This window comes from Talpa europaea (assembly GCF_964194135.1).
Source record: "Talpa europaea genome assembly, chromosome: 9".
Taxonomy (NCBI): Eukaryota; Metazoa; Chordata; class Mammalia; order Eulipotyphla; family Talpidae; genus Talpa; species Talpa europaea.
This window is the reverse complement of record NC_140076.1, coordinates 15,055,904-15,066,990: the sequence shown is the minus strand read 5'-3', so window position 1 is coordinate 15,066,990 and position 11,087 is coordinate 15,055,904. Positions and strand designations below refer to the sequence as shown.

The following is an 11,087-nucleotide window of genomic DNA, read 5'->3' as shown; positions in this document are numbered from 1 at the left end:
GGAGTGTGTGGGTGGCTCCAGATGGCTAGTTGTGGGGGGTCCCCAGGGCAGGGCCACAAAGCTGTTCTAGGAGTCTCTGCCCCAAAGAGTCCTTGGGTGACTCAGTGCCCCTCCTGGGGCTACACTGGCTATTTCTGTTCCCAGAAAGGCAAAATGGATCTTGTCAAAATCCACGGTGGTTGATACCATTTTTCTCTTGGAAAAGACAAGAGGTTGTACAGTGAATTGATTTCAACCAGCAGAGCCTGAGCCGAGAAGAGTCCATCCTGGGGAAGGAGAAGGCACTTCTCACACCCATGCTGGGGTGGCCTGGGCCGGCTGTGCAAGGAGCCCCTCGGGGCTCCAGATCCCGCTGGTCCTGCGACTCAGACCTGCTGCCTCAAGGAAGTCAGCTGCCTCCATCGAGCTAGCGCCGCCCTGCGGCCCGGGCACCGGCCTCTCACAGGGTGGTAGATGGCAGCTTCCTCACCCGCCGCTGGGCCAGGATAGATGATTCAATGGGCTTCAGCTGGGGGGTGGGCTTGGAGCTGTTTAGCGCAGAGTATGTGGCCGCCATGGCTCCCTAAGAGAGAAGGTGGGAGGTGAGTCTGACTGTGAAGAGGGACAGGGGAGAGAGGGATCCATTCCAGGGCCAGGCCAGCCCCTCCCAGTGTTTCACAGCCCACCCGACCCTGCTAATCCGGCCTGGGCGGTCCCTCATGGTTCTATGTCCTGCTTCCCCCATCAGACTGGAGGTTTCAGAACCAGGGGCTGTGTCTCCCAGAGGACTGAGGGCCCAAGAGTGTACTGTTGACACCCCTGATGACAGACTAGGGCTCCCTGAGGACAATACACATGGTATCTCCTGGCTCTGCCACCCCAATGCATGCCCATGGACCTTGGCCTGAGTCCCTGGATGCCCAGGGTGGCCGAACCTTCACAAGCTGCAGATCCTGGTGGGACAGCTGGCTCTGGGGAAGCTTGTCTTTCTGGGTGATCCACGGGTGCTGCAAGACTTGCTTAGCTGTGAGGCGCTGGTGGGGGTCCACGTGTAGCATCTTGGACACCAGGTCCTGGGGGCACAGCAGGCAAGGGGGTTGGTGGGAGGGACCAGCAGGGAAGCAGATAGGTGCATCCACTGAAGGGGAACGGGCTAGGCCACCATCTCCCAACATCCAGGCATCAGCTCTACGCAGCCTCACACCCATTCCCCATACTGCTCCAGGGCCTTCCGGGGCACAGCCAAGGCACGCCCTTCTTTGGAGCTTCTTCTTGGAATGCCCTTTCCTTTCTCTTTCACCTTCTAGAAGCCAAGCAGGAAGATGGGAAGAACCTAAGGTTGGGGTTGGGCAGACTCAGGTTCCAAACTTGACTCTTTTGCTCATCAACTGAACACCCTGAGGAAGTTACTCCAACTCTCCGAGCCTCGATGAGACAGGGATAACAATGCCTGCCCCGGGAGGCTGTGTGAGGAGGTCCTGTTCATGAAGATCTCAACCCAGTGCCTGCACAGAGGCCCCATACTGGGAACCACCACTACTATTGAAAGTTCAAGAGCTCCACGCTCTGGGGCGACCTTTCTGCTTGGTGAGGTCAGATGCTCTGTTCTGCAACTCCACTGCCCAGGGCCAGGAGCACCCAGCTCTCTCCGTGGCCTCCGTTCCTTGTGTGCAACCTTGAATTTCCCCCAATTAGTTCCCACAAAGCAGGGTCTTGATTATACAGCCTGTGGTTCCCTGCAAGGCCCCGTACACAGACTGGGCCTGCACGTGATCCCCAAATTGCCCAACAGGCTGCGTATAGGGAGGGCACCTAATTATCAACAAGGCTCAGATCTCTGGCCCCAGTGCAGAACTTTCTGGGCTCAGAGAGCTGGGAACATTGCACCCGGATAAACAGCAACAGGGGCTTGGGGAGCACTGCCCTGGGGGAATGAGGCTGCAGGTCACCTGCTCAAGAAGAGCCGGAAAGCCCTGGGATCTCCCCCCTTGCCACCCCAACAGCGCAAGGCCCAGGCCTCCCAGACCCACCTTGGCTGTCTCTGAAACCGTGTTCCAGTTTCCCCCGCTGAGGGTGAACTTCCCGCTGCCGATCCGGGTCAGGATCTCCTCGGGCGTGTCGCTGGGTCCGTTGGCGAATGGAGTGTATCTGGAGAAAAGCCCCCCAGTCTGGTATAGCCTCAGGCCTCACCCTGGGGCTAGGGGTGGACGAGTGACTGTGTCTCCCCCTTCAGCCTGGGGGCCAACAAGGACAACATCTTCCTCCTCATGGGGGCCTCCCACGTGCCACAGGGCATGTCCCTATCTTTAGACCCTTTTGAGGCAGGGCTCTGCCATCACACAAGCACCAGGGTTGGAAGGAGGGGCAGGGAGACAGGCGGGACCCGGGCCAGTGGGGTGCTCACCCTGCCAGCATGGTATACAGCAGGATGCCCAGGCTCCAGATGTCGCAGCCTTCATCGTAGCCCTGGCGTTTCAACACCTGGCAGGAAGGAAGGTTGGGAGGGGGTGGGTGCCAGGGACAGTGCATGTGCCCCATGTTGGCCTGCTGCTCCCTAAAGGGTAAGACAAGAGTCCCGGCCTTGGACTGGAGCCTCCCTTGCTACTTGGTCCCCCCACCCTCGCAGCCAAAGGCGGCAGGGCACGCACCTCGGGCGCCACGAAGTTGGCTGTGTAGCAGGGCGTCATGAGCAGCCCATTCTCAGCCCGCAGCTGCTTGGCAAAGCCAAAGTCACAGATACGCAGGCACTCAGGGTTTCCGGACTCGTCCACATACAGGATGTTGCTGGGCTTGAGGTCCCTGTGCACGACCTGGGGGCAGAGGCTGGGGGGTCAGCTCTCCATGGGCGGTGGCCGCTAGTGGCCCAGGTCAACAGCCAGGAGTGGGACAGTTAGGAAGACAGAGGGAGGGACAGAAAGATCTAGAATCTGAAAGGAGGGGAAGGGGCTGAGACTGGCCTTAGTGCTGCTGGAACCGCCAACATGAAATCTCTGTGCCAGTGTCTAAGAGGCAGCTCTGTCTTCACCTGGACAGCTGAACCCCTCCTTTCTCCCTCCAACCTGCTTGTCACGCAAGCTTACCTCCTGGCAACTCCACCTTCCCGCTGCTTAGGTCAAAGCTTAAGAGTCAATTGCTCCATCAATCCAGCAGCGAGCTCCGCCGTCCCTCCCATCCAGATGTCCAGGCCAAGCACTTCTCGGCATTCGGACCCCATTCAGCAGCACTCTGACCCCAGGCCCTGGGACTCTCCCTGGGTCCCTGCAGCCTCCTCCTCACTGGTCTCCCTGCTTCTGCCTCACCTCTTGGTCGGCTCTAAACACAGCAGTCACAGGGAGCCTACTGAATGTAAGTCAGACTGGGATGCTCCAGTTTCTCCTCTTAAGATGGCCTACTTGTGGCCTCCTTTGATCTCTCCCCGGCTCCTCACCCTGTCTCTTGCACTCTCTCTTCTTCCACAACTCTCCTCCTTGACAATCAGCTTTAGTCACACCAGCCTTCTTGCTCTTCCATCAACATGCTGGCACATTCTTGCCTCAGGGCCTTTGCACGTACACTCCATCTTTCAGACATCTGCCTGGCTCATTCTCGTTTTGTTCAGGTATCAAATGTCTTTCAGGTCTCAAATGTCAAATACCTATAGTATTGCAATCTCTGGCCAGTACTCCTTAGTCTTCTCACCCTGCTTTCACCCTCTGCTCCTCCTTTCAGGTGAAACACCTGCTCCCCTACAGCACCCACACAGAGCAGGGGCTCAGTAAGCTTTATGCAGCAAATGACAATCACCCCTCTGCAACACACAGAGACCTTGCAGGTTAGCTTGACCGAGGCTGCAGAATAGTCAACTTTATCAAGATGGTTCTTTCATAATCCCAGTGAGCCCGGACCCCTCCAGCAGAGCCCAGCCCCTTAGGTGCTCTCCTTCCAAACACAACCACATGGCCTGGGGACAAGCGCAGGCCCTCAAAAATACAGACTCATCTCCCCTTGCCGAGGACCAGCCAATCTGCTCAGCATGGCTGAGGATACCAACTATCCTGTTACCCTGGTTTACAAGGTGCTTCCCTGGCCACAGGGCACTGGGTCTGTTAGAGTTCAACCCTCATCTCTGCATCTTACAAGAGCAACTTATGGCCTCATAATTTTATGGCCATTCCAGTTCAGTGTGGCACAGATAACAGTTTCGGGCAATAGCGGTATGGAGGTTTTCTAACCTTACCCCACCTTAACAACACAAAGCGACAACAAACTCCTACTCACCATGACAGGAATCCCCCCGGTTGTTCTGATACCTGTCCCCCAGGTGGGAGGGGTGAACATCATCTCAGCTCTCACTGCACTGGGAAGTGAAACAGGCTGGGCAGGCCATGAGTGCGACCAGGCCAAGCGGGAGCCCTGCCAATCTGTTTGAAGGGGCAGCTACTCACTCCACTCACAAGCACTATGTGCTAACTCAGGCCCAAGTTTCAAAAGCAGTCAAATTACCAAACCAAACCAAATCCAAAACAACAACAACAAAAAACACCCCACATCTTGCAGGCCAAACAAAATATGTGTGTGGGCCAAAAGCAGCCACAGTCAGTAGGTCGTGGCCTCTGGGAGCCTGAGGCTTCAGTCAGGAGTCAGGCAGCCAGTGCATGAATCCTGGCTTTGCCAGAGGTCGCTGTGTTATCTTAGGATGCCAGTTAACCTCTCTGGCCCTCAGTTTTCTCACCTGTAAAATGGAGCTGATAGAGCTCAGCTCCCAGGTTGCAGGGAGGTATACATATGAGTTATGTGCCAGAAATGATCTGCCCAGGGCTTGGGAAATGACAGCCTTGGTCCTAGGAACCCCAGCATTCACTAGGACTGAACCCCACCATCACGCTGGATGTTAAGAAGCACTTAAAGGCTAAAGGTCAGGAAGGACAAGGCAACCGGAGGACAAGCTGTCCAAAGCAGTGAATGGTCACACACCAGCCTGAAGCACAGACCATGGAGCCAGATTAGCTGTGATCTTTTTTCTTTCTTTTTTTTTTTCCCAAAGATTTATTTATTTATTTTTTTAAAGATTTATTTATTTTTATACAAGAGCTGGGGTACAGGCCGGAGGCACAGGAGGGTGAGAGGATTCACCAGAGACAAAGTGGGGAACAGAACAGGCAGATTGACCCAAATACACTGCTGAGGGGAGAAGTGGGCGCGACAAGAGAGGTCTGCCGCGCCATGTGGGAATCTCCCTGGCTGGCTGGGAATTGAACCCACGCTGCAGAGGCTGTGGACAGCTACACAGCGCTGAGCTCAACCTGCTGTGCCACCGGGGAGGCCCAAGATTTATTTATTTATACAAGAACTGGGGTACAGTCAGAGGCATAGGAGGGTGTGAGAGGATTCACCAGAGACAGAGTGGGGAGCAGCACAGGCAGACGGACCAAAGGCACTGCTGAGGGGAGCAGCGGGCGAGACAGAGAGGTCTGCTGCACCATGTGGGAATCTCCCTGGCCGGCTGGGGATCAAACCCATGCAGAGGCTGCGGACAGCTTCATAGCGCTGCACTCAACCCGCTGCGCCAACAGGGGAAGCCCGATTTTTTTTCCTAAAGCAGGAACTTTACTTATAAAATGGGCCAGGGAGAGGACCTTCCTCACAGGTTCACTGAAACAGCTAAGGGAGTTGACATGTAAAATGCCCAGGACTCTAGCCAGGTAGTGACGGCTGCCATCAGTGGCAGCACCTTTATTGTCATGTGCCAGGGCTGTGAGGGACAAAAAAGGGGTGAGGACACCCCCCCAAACAGTCCTGGCATGAGGGGGACTCTGTAGAGACACAGGAGGCTGGACACCCAAAGGGTTTCCAGATAAATGAAGAACTTGCAGGGCCTCCCTGGTGGCGCAGGGGTTAAGCACCACACTATGAAGCAATCTGCAGCCTCTGCAGCACAAGTTCAATCCCTGGCCAGCCAGGGAGAAACCCACATGCAAGGCAGACCTCTCCTGTCTCGCCCGCTGCTCGCCTCAGCAGTGTATTTCAGTCAGTCTGCCTGTTCTGCTCCCCGCTCTGTCTCTGGGGAGTCCTCACCCCCCGCATCTCTGGCCTGTGCCCTAGATCTTGTATGCATAAATAAATAAATCATTTTTTTTTTTAAAAAAGAAAGTTCTTTCTTATGCTTAGCTTCAGATGACCCTCTGGAAATGCACTGATTCAGCTCTGTCTTCTAAAATACTTCTTGGGGTAATTTGAACTAGTAGTCACTTGAGAACAACACAGGAAAAGGAAACACATTTACTGCCTGACCTGGTCTACTACTCTATTTGCACTGGCCATTTCAAAAACCAAAGCCACTTCAAACCTGGCCATTAAAAGTACCTGTGGTAACCACTGAAGCTCTGGTTGCGAGGTCAAGTTCCTTTTTTTTTTCCCCACAAAGAACTCCCACTAATAGGACCTCCCTGGTGGCACAGGGGTTAAAGTCTCAGCACTATCAAGCTATCACCAGCCACTGCAACATGAGTTCGATCCCCGGCCAGAGAGCTAACCCACATGGCGCAGCAGACCTCTCCTGTCTCGCCCACTGCTCCCCTCAGCAGTGTATTTCAGTCGATCCGCCTGTTCTGTTCCCCACTCTGTCTCTGGTGAATCCTCTCATCCCCTACTGCTCTGGCCTTTACCCCAGTTCTTGTCCGCATAAAAAAAAAAATGAAAAAAAGAAGCCCCACTAATAAATTAGAATCAGACATTACCATTTTTGCAAATGAAATAACTGATTCAGGCAAAGGTTCTAGAAAGATGAAACCATTATGTGAAAGGCTGGTGAGCACATTTACAATATTCTATCAGGTCCACCACCCCCACCTCCCCACCCTACCACCCCCAGAAGGTACCTACTGGCAGGGGTGCACAGTCTGTGTGCTTGGATTTGGGGCCACAGGAAGCACACTGCACCTCCCATTCTGGGACTCCCTGCTCCCCCAAAGAATATGATGCAGAATCTAATAAAGGCTCTGCAGCGCCTGGCAGTTTACAGGAAATATAGGCCACAGAGAAACAATTTAGATGATGTCATGAGGAAGCAAACAGGCAAATTCCAAAAGGGGGATATTCCACAGAACTGACCTCTTCAAGTCAGTGGCATTAAAAAGGAAGGCTTTACGAGCCTCCCCAGTGGCACAGGGGTTAAGTCTCAGCGCTATCAAACTATCGCCTGCCACTGCAACATAAGTTTGATCCCCAGCCAGGGAGTTGACCCACATGGCACAGCAGACCTCTCCTGTCTTGCCCGCTGCTCCCCTCAGCTGTGTATTTCAGTCAGTCTGCTTGTTCTGCTCCCCATTCTGTCTCTAGTGAATCCTCCCCAGTCCTTTTTTTTTTTTAAAGATTTATTTATTTATTTATACAAGCACTGGGTACAGTCAGAAGCGCAGGAGGGCGAGAGAATTTTCCAGTGCCAGAGCGGGGAGAAGAACAGGCAGAAGGACAGAAGTACACTGTTGAGGGGAGCAGCGGGTGGCAGGAGAGGTCTGCGTGCCATGTGGGACCCTTGCCGGCGGCCGGGGATTGAACCGGCGCTGCAGAGGCTAAGGGCAGCTTCATAGCCCAGCGCTCAACCACTGCGCCACCAGTGGAGGCCCCCGCACCCCAGTTCTTATATGCATAAATAAAAATAAATCTATATATTAAAAAAAAAGCATCACTCTCCATCTGCAGCTCCCTGGCCAAAAATTTCAGTCTGATATTCTGGCTCCCTTCATCCCTGGCTGCATGACTTTGGACAAGTGATACCACATCTCTGTGCCTCAGTCTTCTGACCTGTAAAGTGGGCCAATAATAGCACCTACCTCAGAGGCTTGTGAAAATCAATAGGGTAATGTAAGGAAAGAACTTGCCTTGTTCTGGTATCTAGCAGGTACTGAAAAAATGTTCCTTTTCACAAGTGGCCTCAATGTCTCCCTCTCTCCCTCCCTTACCTCCTTCTATCCACTCACCCTAGTCTCCCTCACCTGGCTGGTTGGGATGGCCACTGCCTAGGCCAGCCTGGGGGTCATGCCCTTGGTAACCTCCTCCAGACTCACCCCCTGGGAGTGCAGGTACTCCACGGTCTTGCTGATGGTGTGCAAGACGAAGCTGGCCTCCCGTTCTGAGAAGAATTTCTGCCGCAGAATCTTGTCCAGCAGCTCCCCACCTCGCATCAGCTCTGTCACCAGGTACACGTGTTTGCCATCATCATACACCTGCCAGAGACCTCACCATCAGGTCCCTCCATTCAGGCCAGGCCTGGGCCCCTCAGACACCAGCTCACAGGCCAGGCAGAAAGACACGAGCCTGGAGCGTGCATTCTGCTTGTGCTGGGTGGCCCCGGCAGGGCTTGCATCTCTCTGGGCCCATCATCCCTAGACAGGAGGATGCTGGCACTGATGGAGGAAATTCCAAGGCTGAAGTGGAGGGCCCGGGGGGCGCAGTCGGGCAGGAGGAGCTGAGAGCCTCCCCTCCCCATGAGCAGGGGGCGAGGGTCAGTGTGGAAGAAATCGCGGCCCTGAGCCAGTTCCTACACTGCAGTACCCAGTCCTCACCCCAGTCAAGAAGCCCACTCACATCTTTCAGAGTGATGATGTTGGGGTGCTGCCCGTACCGCAAAAGAATTTCAATCTCTTCTGAGGGGTCCCGCTTGCTCTTGTCAATGACCTGAGGGAATAGGGTGCATGTGGCTGTCAGGGGGACAGACAGTAGAAGCGATCCCTGTCCCGGAGTCCATACCACAGGGCCTGGTCACACTCTTCACCCACCCAGAACCTCAGGCACCTCCCCTCCCCGCCAGCAGCCTCAGCCGAGCCACACTCAGAGGCCCACCTTGACAGCATACTCCATGTTGGTGGCCTTGTGGACACAGCGCTTGCACACAGAGTAGGAGCCCACACCGATAGTCTCCTTTACCACATAGCCATCGCTGAAAACCAGGTTCTTCCCGTGGAGTTGCTGCGGGAAACCAAGAGGTAGAGCTGAGCCCCTGCTCCAGCACCCAGGGGTCCATGGTTGTCCCCCTGGCTCAGTGGAGACCAGGCAAGGACCAGAGGGCCTGGGGGAGTGTTGGCTGTGTCTCCTCAGGCAAAAATCTGCATCTCTCTGGACCCATTCGCTGACCCTGTTCTCTGCTCCCAGCCTGCCCGCAGCAGCCAGAGGGTGGCAGGGGAGACAGGTGATGGTCACAGCACGAAGTCTGGCAGGCCTGAGAGGGACACCGTGACCTAGAGTGTGCTGGCTGCCCTCCTGGGGTGTCACAGCCCACCTGAGGGGGTACCGCAGGCTTTGAGGCCCTAACAACTGAAAATGCTCCCGTGGGCCTGGTGTACAGCAGGCACCCCTCACTTTCCACGAGGGGGACACACGTCCTGTGGACGGTGCTGGTCCACACCTGCTGTCCTTGCATCCCATCTGGTTTAGCATTTGTCCTGGACTAAGAAGTCCCAGTTGGACATTAACTTACACAGTCGCCTTAACTTACACATATTAACAAATCTAATCCTCACGAGAACTCTATGGAGAAAGGTTCTATCATCACCTCCATTTGTATGGGGTACCAGAAAAGTCAGTCCCCTCCTTATCTTGTGAACTCAGAACCCACATAACCAGCTCTAGAGTCTACATTCTTGCCTCTCAGTTCCAGTTTCCCAAGGAGCCAGGAAAGTGCACAAATGGCCGACAAGTGTGAGTGCCACTCGTCCCTGGCAGCAGTGTGACACCCCAGCACCACCACCCTGGGCACCCCCAGCACTTCTCCAGGCCCTACAATGTCCTGCTTCTGCACTGGTAAACTAATACCCAAGCTGTCATCTATTTTACAAATGGGGAAACTGAGGCACAGGGTGGTTGGAGGCTTAAAGGGCTTCATCCGGCATCAAGGTTTGAACCCAGTGCTGTCCAACTCCAAGCCTGTGTTCTAGACATTCTGCCCTGTGGCTCTTAGGAGGAAAAGGACAACCAAGCAGCAGCCTCCTGCCTCCTCACCTGTACCACTGAGTTCAGTGGTGCCTGAGTGGTCCGAGGCTTGCCATCGTCCTCCATCAGGCCGGTGGCCACGAAGCTGAAGCCACGGAACAGCTGATGGGCGCCAGCGCTGGGGGGGATGCCCGGGGAGTCTGTAGGGGTGAGAGGGGGATGTGAGCCTGAGGAGGCCCCCTTGACCCCACGGTAGTCTAGCAAAGGGCGGCCACAGGGCTTTGAGACTCCTCCTAGTGGTAGGAGTGTGAGAAAGGTTGCTCCACCCCCAGGCCTCAGTTTGTCCATCTGTTCAGTGTTTAGACCAGCCCACTCTGACATGCGGAGAACTTAAGACTCCCACATCCAGTATCTGGCTCAGGTCAAGACACTTTACTCCTTCCCTATAAGGCCTCACATCCACCCCTTCAGGTCCAACTTCAGTGGAGCAGCCAGAGGATTGGTTCTCGTCTCAAACCCACCATCCTGCCCGTGCCCCCCAAATGCTCCTCTCTGCCCTCAGGACAAAGCCCAACTCCCTCGCCTGGCAACTGAGGTTCTTGTGATCTTTGCTCTCTCTCTCCCCACTCCACAGCTCAGCAACAAGCAGACTTTTCAGAGCCTTTTTAAAGGGGTCTCTGAGCCACCACATATGCTGTTCCCCCTGACTAGGTGATCACGCTTTGTCCATCCTTGGAGGCCTGGCGTATGCCATCTCCTGAGAAGCCTTGCCTGCAGCTGCTCCCCAGGCCCCACCACTATTAGGTTGCACTTGTCACGCAACCCAGGAGCTATTTTCATGTCCCACTACAACCAGGACCCCATGAAGGAGCCCCGGGTCCATTTTGTTCACCCTCAATCCCCCAGTAGCTGGCACACAGCAGGGCCCTTGTACATTTTTGGCAGGTAAATGAATAAAGATTGGACGCACAGCGGGAGAAGTGCTGAGCTCCCCACCCTCGGAGGTGTGCAAGCCACTGTGGGAGAAGCACCCGCTCTGCTGCGACCTGCCTCTCCAGGGGGCATCCCAGAATTAACATGCCCCCCAGTAATCTGGTCAAAATTTTAGGATCTACCAAGCTCTCGCCCAGGAGCCCCTCCCCTTGGGTCCTCACTGAAAACCCAGAGTGATCTGTGACTCGGCCACGTTCCAGATGAGAACC

The 11,087-nt window shown here is 54.9% G+C and overlaps 1 protein-coding gene across 4 annotated transcripts in view; it reads right to left on the bottom strand.

Annotated features, from left to right (window-relative positions):
* Nucleotides 1-320: 320 nt before the first annotated feature.
* RPS6KA1 (ribosomal protein S6 kinase A1) overlaps nt 321-11,087 on the bottom strand; it is a gene marked incomplete at its 5' end in the record, with an annotated part of 32,668 nt that continues 21,901 nt past the window's right edge. For all 4 annotated transcript variants that reach the window (XM_084241526.1, XM_084241527.1, XM_084241528.1 and 1 more), the window contains 9 exons: nt 321-562; nt 915-1,052; nt 2,010-2,127; nt 2,384-2,460; nt 2,628-2,789; nt 8,025-8,183; nt 8,545-8,634; nt 8,800-8,925; nt 9,955-10,085. In XM_084241526.1, the coding sequence (XP_084097652.1) occupies nt 440-562; nt 915-1,052; nt 2,010-2,127; nt 2,384-2,460; nt 2,628-2,789; nt 8,025-8,183; nt 8,545-8,634; nt 8,800-8,925; nt 9,955-10,085 (1,124 nt within the window). In that variant the 3' untranslated portion in view covers nt 321-439. The remainder of the gene's footprint in view (nt 563-914; nt 1,053-2,009; nt 2,128-2,383; nt 2,461-2,627; nt 2,790-8,024; nt 8,184-8,544; nt 8,635-8,799; nt 8,926-9,954; nt 10,086-11,087) is intronic.